General features: G+C 37.2%; 2 protein-coding genes and 1 long non-coding RNA gene across 4 annotated transcripts; all 3 read right to left on the reverse strand.

The window, feature by feature from the left end:
- Positions 1-1,424: 1,424 nt before the first annotated feature.
- Positions 1,425-7,434, reverse strand: LOC129347980 (uncharacterized). Of its 2 annotated transcripts, XR_008600355.1 has the most exons (3): positions 7,300-7,434; positions 6,513-6,671; positions 1,425-4,019 (listed from the first exon to the last, which is right to left on the reverse strand). It is a non-coding gene; the product is annotated as an uncharacterized LOC129347980 (long non-coding RNA). The 2 variants fall into 2 exon arrangements; XR_008600354.1 differs by lacking the exon at positions 7,300-7,434 and having other exon boundaries at positions 6,513-6,710.
- Positions 7,435-8,613: 1,179 nt separating this feature from the next.
- On the reverse strand, positions 8,614-15,622 carry LOC111589197 (CBY1-interacting BAR domain-containing protein 2-like). The gene is made up of 9 exons (XM_055007329.1): positions 15,490-15,622; positions 15,104-15,338; positions 14,938-15,006; positions 14,579-14,680; positions 14,307-14,357; positions 11,589-11,693; positions 11,374-11,487; positions 9,533-9,730; positions 8,614-9,397 (listed from the first exon to the last, which is right to left on the reverse strand). Exons 1-9 carry the CDS (start codon positions 15,588-15,590, stop codon positions 9,254-9,256), a joined length of 1,119 nt encoding a protein of 372 aa, XP_054863304.1. The 5' UTR covers positions 15,591-15,622; the 3' UTR covers positions 8,614-9,253.
- Positions 15,623-17,216: 1,594 nt separating this feature from the next.
- Positions 17,217-21,774, reverse strand: irf9 (interferon regulatory factor 9). The gene is made up of 4 exons (XM_055007268.1): positions 21,625-21,774; positions 21,362-21,542; positions 18,263-18,396; positions 17,217-17,363 (listed from the first exon to the last, which is right to left on the reverse strand). The coding sequence occupies exons 1-4, from the start codon at positions 21,694-21,696 to the stop codon at positions 17,337-17,339; spliced, it is 414 nt and encodes a 137-aa protein (XP_054863243.1). The 5' UTR covers positions 21,697-21,774; the 3' UTR covers positions 17,217-17,336.
- Positions 21,775-22,245: the final 471 nt, after the last annotated feature.

Raw genomic sequence — 22,245 nt, forward strand, 5'->3', positions numbered from 1 at the left:
ACAAACTAACACACAACACAGCAGTGGACGTGTTTCTATGTTGTGGGTTTTCTTGGTGAGACAATAAATAGTTTTGTGACTCGTTCTTAACCAGGCAGCCTGTGTTAAGTTGTGATTATCCCCAGTTGACATGGACGTGTTTCCTGAACAATCACCAGGTGTTAAACACCTGGCAGGATGGCAGTGATCTATGTGGATGAAGCATAATACTTATCGAGCTGATTGGTAGCACAATGAGTAAAACGATGGTCTCGTAATTTTAACGCTGGATTACGTGGTTTCGAATCCTCTCACCTACTTGAAAAATACGTGTTTTTTTATTTCGGACCGCACGTTTCTTTTTACTGTCTGTAGATGATATTTACATGGATACAGACTTTATTAAGTAGTGGTGCCGGCGTTTTTCGGCGAGGTCTAATTTATCTGGTATCTTTATTTCACGTAAATCCAGGTCTGATCGTGACGAATCTGCGGACGAAACATCTGGAGACGGAAACTATCGCCAGTTAACCTGATCACCAGTTAAACTGGAACACCGGACAAGAAATGCAACATCATTTATGAAATTCCATGCAAATCTTGCGAGAGAACATACATTGGAGAAACAGGCAGAACATTCAACACAAGACAAAAAGAACACCAGACAGAATGCGAAAAGGAAACAACTGGACGACTCACAAGAAAACAAAAAGAAAAAGCCGAACAAGAAAACAAAAAATCAGCCATCACGGATCACTGCAAAAGAAATAATCATATCATGGACTGGAACGGGGAGGATTGTAACATCGGAGACCAACAAGCATAAATGATGGATCAAGGAGGCCATCGAGATCTGGAAACGGGCGAGCTGCTCCATGAACTGGGACGAGGAGTAGTGATGGTCCTCTGATACCCGAGGCTTCGACACATGCGCTGTAGCTCATGAAGCAAACGTATCGAGCCACTGTGCCGAGGCGTGGTTTGGTCACGTGACTCGTGACGTTTGAACCACTTCAGTGACGTTTGAAGCACTCAACTGCTTCGAATCACCTGATTGGTTCGGTTTGTTATGTGAATCACTCAGCGGGGTCGAGTGTTCCGGGATAGGAGATCCCTATTTAGTGTTGTTCATTTGAATTGTTTTTCGCAGAATAGATTGGTTTTTTTGCTGTTGTTTTTGCTTTGAGAGTTAGTAGTATGTCAGATTTCGTATTTCGTAGAGAATAGATAGATAGATAGATAGATTATATATATATATATATATATATATATATATATATATATATATATATATATATATATATATATATATATATATATATATATATATTCCCACAGATGCTTAGCTGACAGACTACAAACCAAAGAAAAGAACAGTTCACTGACTGTTGCTACACTTGTGGCTCTGCAGTTCAAAACTTTTGGATTCACCAATCAGAGTGGCAGCCAGTGTGAAAGAACGTTTAATAACAGAATGCACAACAATTAACATAAAGAATGCCAAGCAGCAGTCATCTACGTCACAAGCACCACCGCAGCCTCGTCCTCCACCACCAGCAGCACCTTCCACAGGTATTCTTTTTCTCTTCTGAATAGGGAATGACTGACATTTCTGGTGATGATGATGATGATCTTCAATATTTTTCAGTTCAACTGTGGAGCCTATTAGACGAAGACGCAAGTAGAGCCTGGCAAATGCAAAGCGCCACAGCGAATGCAATTGTAGAAAGAACGGCAGACCCACTGGCTTACTGGGCAACCCACAAAACTGTTTACCCAAACTTGTACAATGGAGCCAAACATTTCCTGTGTACCTCAGCCTCATCTGTGCTGTGTGAACAGGGTTTTTTTTCTAAGGCTGGGGAGATAGTGAGTAAAAGAAGGAACTGCTTGAGTCCCAAACAATGTTCCCTGTAATTTTTCCTGAGTCTGAGCAAACACACAAACTCCCTGAGCGTCCCTTGGACCACTGTGAGCAACATCAGACGTGTGCACTGTGGTCACACCAGCATCACATCCATTCAAGTTACATGGTTCATTAAAAGAATCAAATTACAGCATTTACATTTCTGTTAAAACACTTTGTCAACAGGAGCCAGTTGAAGGCTGCAGTGATTTTAGTGACACTACAATGTATAAGAGTGAAGTTATTGAATATTTGTCTCTCTTTACTGTTGCAGTGGTTTTGCAAATTGCAGACGGACCCTGTTCACTCCATAGACACCAATGTTATTCCTGTAGCTTGAAAGACAGCTACTTTTGATAAAACTGGGCTTGTAGCACATTGTCTGCCTTGCAACAATGGGAAAGAGGCACCGTTTATGTTTTGACAACCTATATCTAATGAGTTATTGATGCTGGAAGTCTGAATCTGTGATTAACTTTCCAACTTTACTGAACTTGGGGCCACTACCACCTAAGGAGTGATATATTTAATTTTGAAAAAAGAATTTAGCCATACTTAAAGCTTTAAGTGCTTTATTAACACGGAACTAAAAATTTTGTATTGTTTTATTATCACAGGTTCTGTCTGAAAAGAGGTGGCATCATTTTAAACAGTGAAATCAAACTAATAAAATGTAATGACCAACCAGTGAGCAATACTGGATTCTGCAAAAACATAAACAACTTTTTTAAAAATCTAAATCTTATCTTAACACAGTTAATGTATTAACTTATTTTTGTGTGTATGCATGTATTTATTGATTTATTTAGTACTGTTAACATATCAGAGTTCTGAGTGAATTTTTCTTAAGATAGGCAAAGGCCATTTATTTATTACATATAGGCTGTTAAATGTTTATTAAAAACTAAAAAGCATTTAAAAAAAAACAACTTAGGCATTTATTGAGTCACTAAAATATTGTAGAGTACAGACCACATCAGCATGATTATAAGCATCCTCTGGTAAATTAACAACCAGATACTGATGTCTCTCACCATATGGACTTCAGGAGATGACTGGGGGATGATAAACTGTGACCTACTGGTTGGATTCTCTCTGTTCTCATGTTTCTTACATGTTTGTCCACTGACAGCCAGGTCATAATGTTTTTTGAGCAACACACCATACTATGACATTTTTACAATGATGGTTCTACTATGGAACCAGTTTGACATGTTCAGGTGTTCTTTGTGTGAAAACTCAGAGATTTCAGGGATCAGAAGGTGGTTTTCAACTTTCTTTGTTAACTTTCTGCCTCAACTTGAAACTAAATTTCCTTCACTAACCCAGCCCTCTGGACTTCCAGGAAGCTGTGTTCCTATTGGCTGTCCAGGTGTCTGCTTGGTGTTATCAGGAACACCTGAGCAGCTCAGTGTCTTCCTGCTTTATGTGGCTGCAGACAAACATTTCCTCTGCTTCTCTTCACCACAGAACCTGGTTTGGCTCCATTGCTTTAGTTTGTTCTTTAGGCGTTGGCTTGCAGCTTCCAGCAGTAAAATAGTCTTTAATGCGTTTCTTGGTGTGTTTTAGGGCTTTGTACTGGATAGTTGTCTTGGTAAATGTGGTTCTTTAGCCACAGTTAGCACATGGTGCTAATGTGTGCAGTGATTAGTGGATTTGGTACAGCTGAGTTGTGTCTTTATCTTGGCTGTAGTGAGTCTTTAGAGGTTTTTGGTCAGACACATTCTGTATTCTTGTTTGAGAACCGATGTTGGTTGTCCAGAAGGTAAGAGATCCTGTCCTGATTCTCTGTTCTCAGAGGTTCTCTGGTAGGCTGCAGGAGACTTTAGTGTTTGGGTTGTGCTAGTTTGGTTTTTGTATGGTTTCATTTGGACGACTATCTTGAGGCCCCTCCATGTGGTTTAGTGAGGTTTTCTGGAACAGTTCTACAAAGCAACCTGCAGCAGAAGAGACTTTGAGAGTTTTTAGGAAGTTCTGGAGACCAGACTTTAGAGCAGCAGAAACATTTGTCAGCAGTTTGAGCAGGAGAAGGTGAGCTTCAGAGTAGAAATGAGACAGAAACCTTCTTGACCCGTGTGGTGAGGTCCTGTACCAAGAGTTTGAGCAGGTTGTGAAGAGTCTGTAGTTCTTTAGTCTGAAAGCACAAGAAGAGTCGACTCATTAAAGGAGAAAACAGGAGATATTGTTGGTTCTTCTGTCGCTCTGCAGTTTCCTTAGACTGAATATCAAGTTTATATATTAAATGATTTCCCATGTGAGCCCAAGAAGACTTCAATAAACTCCCTCCATCCCCTGGACACAACATATTTTATTACCATGTTAAATGTTTTTTTTTTTGTTTGTTTGTTTTTTAATGTTTTTGAGTTTTAATCATAGTTTTTTCTCTTTGCTTGTTTAGTTTTGTCATCTGTGTAAAAGGTGCTAAACAAATAAAGTTGAATTGATAAACTGAATAATTGACTAACTCATGATTGTGACAACAGAAGTATTTTCATTGTGATTTAAGGGTTTGTTTCATTTTTAAGGTTGGGGTTAAAATCTTGACAGAAAAAAAGATTAAAGAAATAAACTACATAACAAAAAGCAATTAAATCAAACAAAAAAAATAATACAATAAAACTTTTAAAAAGTTTTATTATTAAAAAGAATTAAGAAATTTAAGATGTAATTTTCTAATTAAACATTTAATTTTTTTATTAAATGTTTTGTCTTTTTAAAGGTTTAATAATCTAATTAAATATTTTGCATTTTTTAAAATGTTTAATATTCTTTAATTTTATTTTTTAAATGTTGAATTATGGAAAATATTTTATCTGTAATTTTTAATATTTGTATTTTAAAAATTTTGTTTAATTTCATAATGACATGTATGTTGTTGAATTATTTAATTCAATATTTTGTCTGTTTAATAGAGTTAAACATTAAATACAATTAAATTATATGTACATATACCACCTTTTAATGTTTAGTTTTCTTTTTATATGCTTCATTGTATTTTCTGTTTAATTCCTATTTGAAGTTTTATTGTCTTTAAGATGTAATTTTCTAATTAAACATTTAATTGTTTAATTAAATGTTTTGTCTTTTTAAGGGTTTAATAATCTGATTAAATGTTTTGCATTTTTAAAAAGGTTTAACATTCTTCTTGTTTAATTGTATTTTTTAAATGTTTAATGATGGAAAATACTTTATCTGTAATTTCTAATATTTGTATTTTAAAAATTTTGTTTCATTTCATAATGACATGTATTGTATGTTGTTGAATTATCTCATTCAATATTTTGTCTGTTTAATATAATTTAATGTAATTTAATGTTTAACTCTATTAAACAGACAAAATATTGAATGAGATAATTCAACAACATACAATACATGTCATTATGAAATGAAACAAAATTTTTAAAATACAAATATTAGAAATTACAGATAAAGTATTTTCCATCATTAAACATTTAAAAAATACAATTAAACAAGAAGAATGTTAAACCTTTTTAAAAATGCAAAACATTTAATCAGATTATTAAACCCTTAAAAAGACAAAACATGAGCGCCCATATAGCTCAACGGGTTAAGCAGGTGACCTATGTACAGGGGCTGGTCTCTGACGCAGCGGCCCGGGTTCGAGTCCCGCTAGTGGTCCTTTGCTCCAAGTCTTCCCCTGAGTCTTCTCCCCTGTTTCCTGTCTGTCTCTCACTACACCTATCCAATAAAAAGACAAAACATTTAATTAAAAATTTAATGTTTAATTAGAAAATTATATCTTAAAGACAATAAAAGTTCAAATAGGAATTACACAGAAAATACAATGAAGGATTTAAAAAGAAAATTAAACATTAAAAGGTGGTAAAACATTTAAAAAGAAAAACCTTAAAGATTTAATCGAAACATTAACAGACTGTCTGAAGGTTCAAACTAACAGAGAACTACTCAAGAACTTTTAAGATTTCAGTCCTCAGACTGTGTGAAGGTTCAAACTAACAGAGAAGTACTCAGGAACTTAGAAGATATCAGTCCTTGGACTGTCTGGAAGTTCAATCTAACAGAGATCTACTGTGGGACTTAGAAAATTTCAGCCCTCAGACTGTGTGAAAGCTCAGGTCCTGAGGACTCGGGAGGTCTGGAGGCTTTGAAAGTCTTGGAACTGAGGGTTCAACCCTCCAGCACAAAGGCTAAAGTCCAACCTCCTGAGAAAAACGATCGAGTCGAGACTCAAGTTAAAAAAACTCGAAAATGGCAAAAAAATAGATGATAAATGCGCAAAAAAAAAAAAAAAAAAACTAAGTATCTGAGTGAGTAGCTCAGGGGATAAGAAGAGAGATTACCAAGTGGAAGGTAGTAGGTTCAAGACCCACCACTGGCATTTTTCTTTGTCCTTTGTCAGGATTTTGATAAAATTTAAGAAGGGTCTGGTCTTGAACCAGCGACCTGCAGCTCTACAGATAAACCATTAACTCACTGAGCTACAGATCAGAGAAAAAGAAGTAATTTCGTCGTCCCTTTGGCATCATAGTGAAAAAAGTGACCACATGGGTGGAGCCAAGGTGGAGTCTGGGTAGAGAGTAGGCGGGGAGGTGGGTGGCGGCCTCCCCCCTCTACAGACCTGACCGTGAACACTGTCGACACCCACCTGAGGGAGACGCTGCCTAAGATCTCAAGGCTGCTTGGTCGTGGTCTTTCTGGCACGTACTCTTCCAAGATGAGCCGGGAAGTTTAACACTGATGGAATGACACCAGGTCTAAGCTGACAAACTTCCAATTCCTCCTCAACCCATAGTCTCTGGGAAACCTACATGGAGTAAGAAAAGTAGACAGAGAAGTAATTAAGTCTGTAGACAACATATTAAAAAGAAATCATGCTAATAAAGTAAGTACAAATAACCGAATTCGCCAATATACTGGAGACCAGAGCTATTTAATTTTATAAGTATAACCTTGTTTAGTAACATTTCTATTATTTGAGAGCAGTCCTAAAGAACTGCCTGTAATCCCAATCATAAAATGGGTTTGGAGGAAGAACATAGATGGTAATCTGGATATACATGAGTTAGGCTTTATAACTACTATTGGTTGTATTGGTGGTAGTAATAGCAATGTGACTACTACTAGTAGTAGTGGTAGTACTCACTACTGCTGCTGATACTGGCACTGCTACTACAACTTGTAATACTATTACAAATGCTGATACTACTGCTACGACTCTGACAGCTGTTTATACTACTACTGCTGCTTGTACTTTTAGTATTACTACTACTGCTTGTACAACTATACTACAGCTACTATTAATCGTCTGGTATTTGCTTGTCAAGCTGCTAGCTCGCATTAGTGTTTTGCTAGTGGCTAACTAGTTAGCTCTCATAGACTGGAAGCTCTCAACAAGATTTCATAATGAAAAAAGAGCCAAAAACTATTCTTACCTATGAAAAGTCATTCCAAGTTTCCTTGTCTCAATCGTACGACACAGTATGTAACTGTATGCAGCACAGTGAGCCGGCATACTTGTTGTTTCCGTTTTCACGCCGTCTACATCAACGGAATGCACTGAAACTTTGCCCCCACTAGCTTAGCCTCGCTGTAGGCAGCTCAAAGGGGCGTGTCCTATCTACTCATTCATATCTATGACAACAACGGTGGCTGTACATAAGGACGCCTGACGTTGATTAGCTGCGTAAACACCATTATATACAGTCTATGGTAAATACGTTTGTGAATCGCATCATTGGCTGCAGCAGCCAGTCACCGGTCACTCACTGACTCACACTGAAAAATAGCACAGAATGAATTGTTACGTGTTTATTTTATTTACAATTTAGGTTGGATTTTTTTTTTGTGCACAGCGCAGATTTTCTGTGCGCGGAGACCGTGTCAGCAGTGCGCAATTGCGCACGCGCGCAGCTTAGAGGGAACAGTGGTCCCAAAACTGTTGATAAATTATTTCTCAGTAAAACCTCATAACCAGTTACATAAGCACACCCTCTTTACTGACCTCTTTACCAATAAACCCCAAGACATACTTTGCCAAAATCCATAATAATCCACAAAATCTTTATTTGCACCAGCCCCATGTGAAAATGACATCAGTCTGTATTTGTAGAGCATCTCATGAATGTAGCAGCACCGTTTAAATGTTTCATAACACAGAATATAAGCAAAGAGTATATAGGGATACAGACAAACATGGGAAATAAGAAACGTGCTCTTCAATAATTATTGTCATTATTATTACTAGTAATATTATTTTTGTGTCCACTACAACCCATACAATCATCTAGTGTAGTCAAACAGGAATGTGTGCATGGCGAATCAAATCCAAAACAATCCATGAACCGACCACGTCTTGATTGCACTTCATATTATTCACCACTAGATGTCCTACTCGACCACTGTGTGTCATTGAGGCCTCGAGTAATGAACCATGTTTTGAATGAAGTGTCGAAGCTTCAACAAAGCCTCGATCAGCCATCACTAACGAGGAGCTACACTCTCTAATACCTGGGACTCCATCCTCCAGAGACCACCGGACGGCGGGGGGCGTGGCCTATCTGACATTCTGACAGATCTGTCAGACCGGTCACCTGATAAAAAAAGACACGTCATCACACGTCAGATGACGCTCTGAAGAAGACTGCAGCTGAAACATGTCAGCAAGGTAAAACCATCTGTACTTTGATTTGTCGGTATAAAAAATAACGTGGTCCTAGGAATGCTTGTCCAGACTTGTGCATCTAGGATATGATGGTAAAGCATTTTATTTGGGTACAACACAGTGTTCAACTTGCAACAAAGAGAAAAATACCGATAACGCATGGATTTTTGATTTAAAACAAATCAACCAGTTTTTCCCCTCTCTAGGTCAAAGCCAGAAATTCTAAGTTGCACAATTACATCCATTTTAAATGATTGTCCACCTTTCTATGAAAGTCTAGTGCGAACACAAGAATAGTTTGTTCATGGAGCGGTACAGTAAAGGTGCAGTACTCAGGGCGGTACAGGAACATACAGCACACGTAACTTTCATGGAATTTTATTGTGGATTTTCATCCTAATCCAGTGTTTTGCAGAAACCACCAATGACAAGAATTGCCCTTTAAAATTCAAATGCCATTAATCAATAAAGCTGATCCCTCCAGGTTTATCCTACTGGGTCTGACTGTTTTCTGGCAGAGATCATTAACAAATAGTCTGAATTATTTTTATATCTGAACAAAACATTTCATAGTGCTCATTGTGGAAAAAACTACTGGTGGAAAAGCAGCTGTCAGCAAGCTTATTTCAGCATGGACTGAACTACCGAACAAAACACATCTGATTTACAACTCTAGATACAGATAGTTAATGTCTGTGTGCCTGTGTATGTTTTTGTGGACAGGGTTACTTCTGCCATCTGTGCATCTGGGCATATTGAGCAGCATAAGACTGCCTGATGGTGTGCTGTTCTTCCTCTGTCTCTGACTCATACTCCTCTTCTTCCTCCTCATCCTCTTCTTCCTGCTCCAGCTTCTCTTCCATGCCTCTCTGGTGTTGTAAGATATTACAGAACTACAGATGAAACAAACTCAAAAAATGCTCAAAGCATAATTTAAATTGTTGCTTTGTTCTTAACATGCCTTCTGATTCTGTGATTATGCTGACAGAGGCATTAGTGCTCACCCTGCTGGCTCTGTCTGGGGTCTGGCTGTGGTGTTGTTGACCTGTGGTAAAGGCCAGCATTGATCTGAGGGTTCGGCCTTCCAGGGAGGCTGGACGAGGACTGGGGTAGTGACTCATGAGGGGAGAAGAGTGGCTGTTCAGAGTTGTGCTCAGAAGTCCTGTCATAGAGTCAGACATCTTGATTCGTCCACAGAACAGCTATGGAGACAGAGAAATAGTATCATTACTTCAAAAACAGAGTTTCAAGCTTTCATTGGCAACATCTGTTGTCCTACTCTAATTATTTTCACTTTCTTTTACAGGCATATGGTCACTGTATGTTCGGACACTAGACGCTGACAAATAGTTCATTCCCAGCCATTTTTGTTCTATTATACAGATGGGTCAATATATAATTGAAAGATTTTTGAAGTCTGTGGGATATATCTTGTATACGTTTTTATTAAAAGTTACAAAAAAGTTTTTTATGTTCATTATGATCATGTCTTTACAAATTCCACAATTATTTATTATTTAAACTATTTATTAATAAAAAAAATGACTGGATATCACTAAAATGTAAACTAAATAACTGTCTGGATCTCATAACAACCACATTCTAATTAGCTAAACAATAATAAAATGAGCTCATTCAGAAATAGTTTTGATTGTGTTCTTTTTGTTAAACTGAGATAATCATGACAGATATTTATTTTTTATATCAAATTTTATATGAAAAATAACAAATTGTATCTGTGTCTGAGAAATCACTTCCAACTAAGTTCCCCATTACAAAAACACCTCTCCAGGAAGTGTGTTAATTCCAGATCACATGACCTGCTCCACATGATGTAATTTCCTCCTGAAGAAAAGACTGGCCAGACTCCAAGACTTTCTGACTTATTTAATATAAAGTAGTCAACAGGTTTACTACAATATCTTTATAAATAGCTTTCAATTTCATTTTTACTCAATTGTATATATAACATTTAGAAGAATCTTGTCATGTGGTGTTTGGTTATAGGCGGCCATGTTGATTTTAGGCCTGAAAACAGCAAAAATATCAACTATGACACCTGTCAACTATGTTACAAAAAATCCTGCAATTTTATATTGACCCACATCACAACCTGGAACTTTTCTTAAACCATAGCATCAGGAATTCCTTGTTTTAGTCCAATCCAGAAGCAGGAAAAATTAGAGAAGCAGATAGAGAGATACTGATCTATAATTACTACTAAGAGCATTTGTGGTAACACTGTTGGAAAACACACCTTTCCAGGAATAAGTTAGTGATATGAAGGACTCCTGGTCAAGACAATGTGATGTAAGCGCAAGGACCTAAAAGAAAGTAAATGTTTTCCTTATTCTGTGTTACGATTTAAAAGTTTCTTTTAATGATATCCTAACACTGAAACTGACTGCCAAATAATGTAGCAATTTAGTAGTTTTTATACAGTATATACTTTGTGTTATGGCCACTACAACAGACAAGTATACTAATACAGACACTGATGTCTGTGTCCCCTTTGTGACATTCAGCAGAATGTGGTAGCACAAAATTGTCTATTTATATGACCAGCAGATGCATGGCAACACCATCAGTCATTTGAAGTTGTGTTTGCCAGGTTTAATGTATTTAAGCCTAACAGTCCCTCTCCCTATAGCTTTGTTTTTTTGCTACCAGCTTCACATCTTAAAGCATGTGGACCAAGCTTTAGGTGTTAAATGTTCCACTATGTTCATCTACAAGTTGCTATGTCAGTTTGTGTTGCTGAGCAGGAGGTGTTTAATGCCTGTGCAGTTCCACCTCACAGATTGTTGTTTTAAGTGTTGTCGGCTGTATCACTTGCATAAGCTACCTCCAGATCCTTTTCAGTGTTCACTGCCTCCAGGTTGTGGTATGTGTGAGTATAGACCTCCAGTGCTTTAGCATGGAACAGCATCTCCACTGTGATGAAGTCTGTGAAAATCCTCTGCCAAAAACAATGCAATGGTGTTGTCACTGAAACGCTGATGCTTTACCTGCTGGAGGATGAATGCATGCAGCATGCATGTAAAAATGTAGGAGACTGACTTTGATATCCTCCAGTTTCTGTCTCTGGAAATCTGTGATTGTCTCTTCCAACTGTCTGACATTGCGCTGTGCATTGTTGGAAGCCCTCTGGGCATTTACTTCAGCCTGTCAATTAACAAATACACATTAACAAGTAAACACGTTAACAAGTAAACAACAACTAAGTAAGTAAGTAATGGTGACAGGACTTGATTTAGCACACGTTAGCTCACTGTGTGCAAGATCTGTTTGATGGGTTTGATGATATTACACTACCTGAGACTGAAAGGTCTGGTCAAGAAAATTTTCTGAAGTAGAATTTTACACACACACACACACACACACACACACACACACACACACACACACACACACACACACACACACACACACACACACATATATATATACTATATTGCCAAAAGTACTTGTACGATCACTTCCATGGCCACAGGTGTATAAAATCAAGCACCTAGGCTGCAGACTGCTTTTACAAACATTTGTGAAAGAATGAGTCGCTCTCAGGAGCTCAGTGAATTCCAGCGTGGAACTGTGATAGGATGCCACCTGTGCAACAAATCCAGTCGTGACATTTCCTGGCTCCTAAATATTCCACAGTCAACTGTCAGCTGTATTATAAGAAAGTGGAAGTGTGTAGGAACGACAGCAACTCAGCCACCAAGTGGTAGACCACGTAAACTGACGGATGCTGAGGAGCATAGTGCCAAGAGGTGGCCAACTTTCTGCAGAGTCCATCGCTACAGACCTTCAAACTTCATGTGGCCTTCAGATTAGCTCTAGAACAGTGCTTCAGCAGAGAGCTTCATGGAATGGGTTTCCATGGCCGAGCAGCTGCATCCAAGCCATACATCACCAAGTGCAATGCAAAGCGTGGGATGCAGTGGTGTAAAGCAGCCACCACTGGACTCTAGAGCAGTGGAGACACCTTCTCTGGAGTGACCAATCACGCTTCTCCATCTGGCAATCTGATGGACCAGTCTGGGTTTGGTGGTTGCCAGGAGAACCATACTTGTCAGACTGCATTGTGTCAAGTGTAAAGTTTAGTGGAGGGAGGATTATGGTGTGGGCTTGTTTTTCAGGAGCTGGGCTTGGCCCCTTAGTTCCAGTGAAAGGAACTCTGAATGCTTCAGCATACCAAGACATTTTGGACAATTCCATGCTCCCAACTTTGTGGGAACAGTTTGGAGCTGGTCCTTCCTCTTCCAACATGACTGTGCACCAGTGCACAAAGCAAGGTCCATAAAGACATGGATGACAGAGTCTGGTGTGGATGAACTTGACTGGCCTGCACAGAGTCCTGACCTCAACCTCATAGAACACCTTTGGGATGAATTAGAGTGGAGACTGAGAGCCAGACCTTCTGGTCCAACATCAGTGTGTGACCTCACAAATGTGCTTCTGGAAGAATGGTCAAAAATTCCCATAAACACACTCCTAACCCTTGTGGACAGCCTTCCCAGAAGAGTTGAAGGTGTTCTAGCTGCAAAGGATGGACCCACATCATATTGAACCCTATGGATTAGGAATGGGATGTCACTTATGTTCATATGCCAGTCAAGGCAGGTGAGCGAATACTTTTGGCAATATAGTGTGTATATATATATATACACACACACACACACACACGCACACACACACACACACACACACACACACACACACACACACACACACACACACACACACAAGCAGTTTTATCAATGAAGATAGCATTAAATGAATGATAAATCCAGTGTAGACATTGTTAATGTGGTAAATGACTATTCTAGCTGGAAACAGCTGATTTTTAATGGAATATCTCCATAGAGGTACAGAGGAACATTTCCAGCAACCATCACTCCTGTGTTCTAATGCTACATTGTGTTAGCTAATGGTGCTGAAAGGCTCATTGATGATTAGAAAACTGTTGTGCAGCTTTGTTAGCACGAGAATTATATTATATTATATTATATTATATTATATTATATTATATTATATTATATTATATTATATTATATTATATTATATTATATTATATTATATTATATTATATTATATTATATTATATTATATTTATAATATATGTGCTTTACAAATTTATTAGACTGCCTGTCATAAAATTGAAAAATCACAAATATTTTAAAAATCTTTCAAAAAAATGCTTCAAACTGAAATTGTAGTGCTAGTTCTTAGGCAAATAACAAACTAAAACAACTGAACAGTATTTATTCACATATATTATCCAAAAATCTTAATATTTTGTATGACCCCCTTTGTCTGTTTTGTTACTGAGTTCCAAGTAGTTTCTAATTGTTCCCAGAGATTCGCTGTGGATGAAATTTTTGTGCGATCTATTTTTGAATTCAATAAATTCCAGATCTGTTCAATAGGATTTAAGTCTGGACTTTGTCTTGACCAGTCCATCAGTTTCAGAACTCCAGATTCCTTTTTCTTGGTCCAGTAGTGTCTGTACAGCTTTGAAGTATGCTTGGGGTCATTGTCTTCTTGGTATATGAACCTGCACCAGTCAGGTTCAATCCAGAAGGGATTCCAGGATGCACCAAGATGTTGTGGTAGATTTTCTTGGTCATGATACCATCCATTTTAGCTAATTTGCCCGTGTTGTTTCCGCAAATGAAATCATAATAGAATCTCCAATGTGTTTCACTGTGAGTGCAATGTATCTAGCATCAAAACATTTGTCAGCTTTTCTGTGGACATAAACACGACGATGCTGACCCAAGAGTTCAAACTTGGACTCGTCCGTTCAGAGAACCTTCTTCCAGTCATCTACAGTGTAAAATGTTTCAATGATCCTGTCTCCTGACCTGTAGGAACGACTGGAAAGTCAAGACTAACATGATAAGCATGGTCTTTGCAAGTGTATGTAAACTATTGTTCACAACTGTATATATTGGTAGTATATAATGGGGTTTAACCATTCAACAGTACACATTTTATAATAATGAATCTGAAGTGATGAAAAGTCAGCTGTCAGGGAGGAAGGATACAATGCTCTGTTGATCTGCTGGATTCCTTAGTCGTATTTTCTCCAGTTTCTGCAGCTGTTTCAACTCTCTCTTCAGGTCAGTGTTGAAGTTCTTTAGATCAGTCTGAAAGGCAGATAAAATTTTAAGAACTTTATCAGTTTATTTTTAGGGTCACCACTATTCAAAACAGTCCAGAAGGGGAGATGCTGGGGAGATCCCCTATGGGCAAGAGCTCCATTGTTTATTTATAATGTCAGCACTGAAAGTTTAGTCTATGTGAGATGGTAATTTATCTAACTAGTGCAACTTATAGTAGAATATAATATGTTTTACATCTGTGCAGATGTATCAGTATATCACACATTTATAATCAAACTCACCCTTTTATTCTTAACAGTATCTCCATATGCTTTGAGAGGACCAACAACTCTTGTCTCCAGTCTTTCTATCTGCAACAGTTAAACATTCATCGTGACAACAATCACATGCTTGTTTGATGCAGAAAACACAGCATGTCCATGCATGGATATCTACAGGGTTTCAGACCTCAGCCTGCCTGTAGTCCTGCACCATGGCCAGGTCTTCCGCTAGATTTTTCAGGCCAACCTGAAGTTCAGGGTCTTCTGTTCTGGAGAAGTCAAAGAGCTGAGCCACCAGCTTGTCTGTCGTGTCTCTGAGTTTGGCTGTTTTCCTGGTGTAGGAGGCCAGCAGGGAGCAGATTTCACCCAGATACTTCTCAGCATGTAACACTGTCTGCTCCATAGTCTTTACCTGAATATCCCTGCTGGGACATGTGAAGTCTTAAAGAAATAGCTTGAGGACATGTAGCTATGTAGCATGTTAAGAATAAGCTAGCTTAACATTCTCATGCTTACAGAGCTGCTGTTATGCAGTATTGTCTTTCTGGACAATGTGAAGCATAAAAACCCTACCTGGAGAAGAGGTTGTTCATGTTTGATCTGTTGTTCTCACCACGGTTCCTCAGCTGTGTAGTTCGCCTTGGACTCACCTGTGGTAAGTTAGCTGTTACCATGGAAACATCAACAACAGATGGAGGGAGTGGCTGAGGTGTAAGTGTTGCTCCACATGATGGCAGCAGAGTGCTGTTATGGTTGTCAACGGAACCTTTTCAACCTGAGGAGCTGTTCTGTGTACACTGTCATTTCTCATTTTGTGCACATTTGATCCCTTTTCTTCAGTCATATGTTCAGGTTGTAATTCCTCTCACCAGCAATTTGAGCGGAGGAAGCAATGAACAGATACAAAGAGAGAGGAGTTGAGCCAACAGACATTTACCAAAATGACACATATTTGCTTTGTGAACTATGGCAACATAGCTGTCAGCTGTTTTATTATAACCTACCACTGTATTCTATGATCTCTGTCACATGACAGAACAGTGTTCAAGTAAACCTACAGCATATATTTAGATATAATTCAATTCACAATGTGGTACAAATGTGCACTTGTCATATATTAGTATTTTTTATTGAAAACACATGCATGTCATGAAGTATAAAAGCGGAGTGACACGGAAGAGAACAAATGAAACCTCTTGTTATTTCCCAGTGTTAATCTACCTCATCTCCACTCTTGTCCTGCCTGTCGTCCTGGAAATCAATACACAGATTTATACTTGCTGAGTCCTTAGCAGAAGTCTTTTCCACATCAGTCACATACAACAGAGGCATCAGGAGCAGGACTGACAAAAGTGTGCAAATACTATTTCAGTCAATTATGATATATGTCACTTTATTTGTGCAGTACTTGTTTGTTCGTCATGTCTCTTTTATTATATGTAAATAGAATAGAATAGAATAGAATAGAATGCTTTTAATTGTCATCATGCACACACAATGTACAACTAAATTAAAGACAACTCTTTTGAGTGAATGTATATTATTGGTAAGTATATATTGTTAGTCATTTTGAATACAGTTCTGTTCATCTAAAAGAGTTCATAAAAAAGGCTGTAACATAACAATAGACAGATGATGCAGCTGTTTCACATATCGTATTTAATTGAAGTTGGGTTGTATGTATTTAGACATAACGTAGTATTTTGAATGTATTACTTTTTAAAAGTACAAAGGTCCTTAAAATGGAGCCTTGAATTTGGAGCCTCATCTACTGCAAAAACATAACCTGAAAACTGCATACATTTTCTTTTTATTGTGAATATGCACTACAGCCTTTATAAAGTACATACTGTCACATGCAGCATGCATGAATTTGGGACATACTACTGCACTGTAATATTACATCTTAAGCTTGTTCATATATATTCATTGCAGTCTGTAGTGTGAAATCACCTGCTCATGTCCTCTCCGTAGCTCAAGCTTAGTACTCAAGCAACGTGTTGATGTATCTTTTGCTGTGCACAGGATTGTGAGTCAGAATGGCCAGAAAAGCAAAATGAGACATTGTAATCAACTGCTCAGTTTATCACTTCTTGTTTGGGACATTACAATGTTTATACATTTCAGCATTCTAGCAACGATCAGCAAAGCCCTGAAAGTCTATAAATCCTTCCTTTGACTGAAAATACAAACACCTCTTCAATAAATATCCACAGCAGTGAGCAGTCAGATGCTGTTAATGGCAAACAAACTTCTGAGCTGATTTCTTACGTTCACTATCCATGCTTGTTTTGTGTACATTTTCACAGTGAGTGTGAAGGTTAGGACTGGGCTAATCAGTGGACTACTGTGACTAGCAGTCAAGGAAACCAGGAAACCAGGGTGACTTCATGTATGGCTTGTCCATCTTTGTATACAGTTTACGGCAACAGTGTCAGCAACGGCATCTTTGAGAAATAAAACAGGTTAATTTAACATAACTTACTTAAAAGTATGACTGTAAAATTCTGTTTATGTAAATGTAAAAGCAAGTTACATCCATCCATCATCCATCCATCCATCCATGCATCCATCCATCCCTCTCTCTCTATATATATACATATATATATGTATGTATGTATATATATATATGTATGTATGTATATATATATATATATATATATATATATATATATATATATATATATATATATATATATATATATATTGCTCCACGCACTGAAAATGGGAAAAATTTGCAGTTGAGAGACGTTTTTATCTGTTTAACTAAAGTTTACATTCGGCGTTTTAGTCTCTCTGATTGAATGTGTTGAAGTTTAGCTACAGATTTTACCCATAAGTCCTAAATTTACTAAAAGTTGTGCCTTTTCTGACTATAAAAACAAAATCAGTTGCATGAAGAACTCCTTGACCAAATCTCCTCGGTGTCCTAAAACTTTCTCTGCATCACATTCCTACAAAAAAATGTAATAAATCGTTCCAGAAAATCTTAAAAATGACTTTTCCAGCCTCAAAGTTTGACATCACGTTTATTCCATCATTACTGAGGTTACTACATTTTAAATTTATATTATTTTTATTTGCCTGCTGCATTTTAATCTACATATTCGGTGCTTGATGCAGAATTTATCGATTTAAAATGATCATCATGATCAAGTTTTTTTTGCACATAAACGTCTAAAACACCACATTATTGTGACTAGAATTCATAAATAGTATGAATATAGGACATCTGCACTCATTTTGGAGCTAAAAATCTAAATTTTGGCCTCATTTGACGGCAGAAAACTGCTGTGTTTCAGTCAGTATCTCAGCAATAATTCCTCCCAGTTGCCTTTGAACTCACCAGCTGAGACGTGACTTCTTCTGCCTTTATCTGCTTCATATGACTGCCGTCGTCGCTTCCCGAATCACTGCTTCTTCTCCTCTTCGGCTTACGGGAGGGTTTTTCTTTGCATTTCTTCTCTGGAACCAGCAAACCTGAACACAGAAAAGACAGTGAGGAACCAAAACCAACGTTACAAATGTGAATCTTAATCTGTTTTTGCCTTTTTTTAAGGAATAAGGAACAAATTTCACAAATGATAAACAGTCTTTAAGTAGATAAAACAGGAAACAACATCCGAACAAACTCACTTCAATTTTTTAGGATATTTTCACTTGTGTATAAAACCAAAATAACTCATAAATATAAAAAAAAATGCACCAAACTCTCCTCGCTGGAGTCTCCTGCAGTCAAGGTTTGGTCAGGAAAATTAACCAAATCTAAGCTTAAAACTGTGAATTTTTAAAATAAAAATCACTTATTCTAAATGTGTCATTTAAAAATTTGCTACAAAAACCACAGTCTGCATCAGATTCTGTTAAAAATGAAGGTTTTGTGTTCCTTGCGCAAAAATTTGTGGAATTTGTCCGAGTTTTGCACAAAAAAGGTTGCACTGAACATTGTTTGAAAAATTATTTTCCAATGTTTAGACCAAGAAAAAACTAAATAATGAAAATAAGCATTAACTGCAGCCCGAATAACAAGAAATCTACAGATTTTCTGTACGTTTCAAGCAAAAACTGTGAAAAAATGCTAAATATTCTCAATTTTTTTTGCATCTTTTGCATCTTTTCTTTGTCATATTTATCATTAACCTTGAGTATTTCAAGGTTTTGTCCAGCAGATGGCGTTCACACTCCTTTTTTAAAAAATAATAAGGTCACTTCAGGTTAACTCATTGAACCCTTGCAACCTTGAAACACCTTAAAGCTTTACTCCAAAACTTAAATTTTTAAAGTTTAGCCCTTCCAAGCCTCATTAAACGCTTGTTCTTCACTTGATTAGGTTGAAACTTCTACCAAACATCCTCGAAAATGTGAGGACAATTTCTGTTTAGCTGTTTATTTGTGCAGAAACAGTTAAATTTATCTACAATATGTGAATATTCTACATCCTAAAATTAGCCCTTTAAACCTAGTATCAGCCCTGCTCTACTTAAAATGAGCAAAACAATGAATTTGAATACGAGGCATCACTAAAAACAAACAGCCCTGAGGTCAGGAGTCACAAAAGAATGAGCCGAGTCGGATTAAATGAAGGAGAAAGAAACACAAACAAGCATCTACGTATAAAGAAACAGAGATTAACTGTGATTCCACTTGGAAAATGTGATGAACGCTCGATAGTAGAGGGCAGGGAGGAAAGTTCACGGGTTGTCAGAGTCTCGTTGTGTAACTTTTATGTTGGGTTTGAATGGAGGTCAGGAGGGTTTGTGCTGGAATGGATTCATTTAAAGAGCTCAGCAGTTTAAATCAACTTTTAATCATTGTTAAGCTTAAATAAAACTAACTTAGGGTGTTTTTACATTCACGTGTTGCTGCTTTATGTTAAATTTTCCATAATAATGAGATAATAAGATCAAATTATGTATCACTGCTTTGCATGATTCACTATAGGGCTGTGAGTTGTAATTATTTTTCATTGTATGTCGTTATTTCAGTGAATTGATTGTATGTTTGTGTAGAAAATATTTAAATTTTTTTCGTCCAAACCCTCAAATAACTCAGTTTATCATCATATATGTCAAAGAAAAGCAGCAAATTGTCAAATTTTAACAGCATTTTTTTTTGGCAGAAAGCTTTAATTATCAGAATATTTTGTTGTTTCAGCTCTAATTCTGTTTAATCCTCTGAAGCCCACCAGCAAGCTTTAAAGAAAAAAATACAAACACCAAAATGACAGCATCTATAAGAGCCAGAAAATGGTACTGAATGGAAAATTTTGTACTTTTGGTTCAAAATTGGGTGGTTTTAGTTTCCTAAATATGGTAAATTTCTGCTATTTCTGTCTTTTGTCATTGCAAAACAGATATTTGATCTACATTTTTGATCTACAGAAAATGTAAAAACGGAAAGAATTATGTGATTTTCAACTTCCCAATGCTATTTTTCTCAAACTAAAATGACAACATAAATCAATGAAAAAGCATTAGATACTTAAAACAACTTTGTCCACCATTAAATGTCAACTGTGGTGCAAAAACATTGACCTGATGAGTCATTTGGAGATAAATTATTGGCAAGTTGGAAAATTCTGCACTTTTGTATTAAAATTTGGTGGTTTTAGTTTCATAAATGTGGGAGCTTTCTGCTTTTTCTGGCTTTTGTCATTGCAAAACTGACATTTGATCCACATTTTCGACCTACAGAAAATGTAAAAACAGAAAGACTTGTGTGACTTTGAACTTTCAGACACTATTTTCCTCAAACTAATTATGTGTGATGTATGATTACACCTGGAAAAGTGACCAAATCTGACCTTAAAATCATGAAATTTAATCAAACTCACTGTATTCTACATGTCTCATTGAAAATTTTAACAAAAATAAATCACGTCTGGTAAAGGATTGTGCAAAAAAAAAAAGTGTTTTCAGCACTTTTCGGTTGAACTGCAGGCAGTGTTTCCACAAAGCCAAGAGGAGACAAGTGTGTAAATTAATTAAAAATGTCAATAGTCAAATATCTGTAGTATGTAGAGGTCATCGTATTTTTTTACACCTATGGTTCCTTCGAAAAAAGTTTTTGACATTGATTCCTAACCCTAGATCTAATTTTTTTCCCCATTTTTTTTTTTTTTTGCTTTTTCTGGCTGAAAAACCCCAAACGCATTCACTCCCTTGTAACTTCATTGGCAGTTTTCCTTAAAATGTAGCTTATACAACAAAAATTTGGCTCGAAATAATTCAGTTTACGTTTATATTTTGTAGTAAATGTAGCAAACATTATTTAATAAATGATAATTCTTGTTTAAAACCACTTAATTTTTCAGCTGTGGTGTCATCCCTGTTATTTTTTTGCCGGCATCCCTATAAATGTGGCAATAAAGTGGAATTTGCCTTGAATTCAGAGCAGAATCACCGTTTAAAGTCTAAACTTTAAATGGCGTATTTCCGTTGCTCACCCTGCTCGTTGAGGGGAACCAGCCGGTAAACCTTGTACGGTTCGGAGATGTCTAGCTGGGCTCGCTCCATCACCTCATCAAACTCTGGACTCTTGTTCAAGGCGCAGCGTAGTCGGGTTTTCCAGGCGGCCGGGTTGTCCTGGCCACCGTCCGTCGGCTTCCCTTTAAACTCCGCCCAGGCCTGCACAGAAAACCGGTTTTAGATCCACAGCTTCTTTAGAATTACACCAAAACGATTGTAAAGCCAACAAACGCCCGCTGACCTTGAAGATGGCAGCGTCCTCATCTTTGCGGAAGTCCTGCTTCCCGGCGTGTTTCCAGGGGATTCGGAACATTGTTTTGTTGTCGTCGTCCCAAACCAGCCCCAGGTATTTAGCGCTGTTGACCTGAAACAGACCAAAAACAACAAAGAGCTGGATTTCTCCCAATACCTGAACCTAAACTTAAACTCTAAAACGAAAATATAAGTCAGTAAGGAGGTAGAAAACATGCAATACCACCATTACGCACCATTAGACATCACAAAACAATGACCTGATTCATCAATTTTATTATTATTCATCACATATTTGGATCATTTTGTGCTGCTAGTGCCAAAATTGTTGGTGCTAGTTTCTTAAATATGAGGATTTGCTGCTTTTTCTGTCTTATGTGATTGTAAAACAGACATTTAATCTACATTTAGACTAATATATGACAACATCAGTCAATGGTGAAGCAAGAAAGACAAATACAATTTTATCCACCATTTATTGCCAACTGAGGCCTGATTCATCAATTTAAAGATTAAACGTCACCAATTTGGATAATTTTGTGCTGTTAGTGCCAAATTACATGGTTTTAGTTCCTTAAATATGGGAATTTTATGCTTTTTCTGTATTTTG

This window comes from Amphiprion ocellaris, chromosome 22 (genome assembly GCF_022539595.1).
Source record: "Amphiprion ocellaris isolate individual 3 ecotype Okinawa chromosome 22, ASM2253959v1, whole genome shotgun sequence".
NCBI lineage: Eukaryota > Metazoa > Chordata > Actinopteri > Pomacentridae > Amphiprion > Amphiprion ocellaris.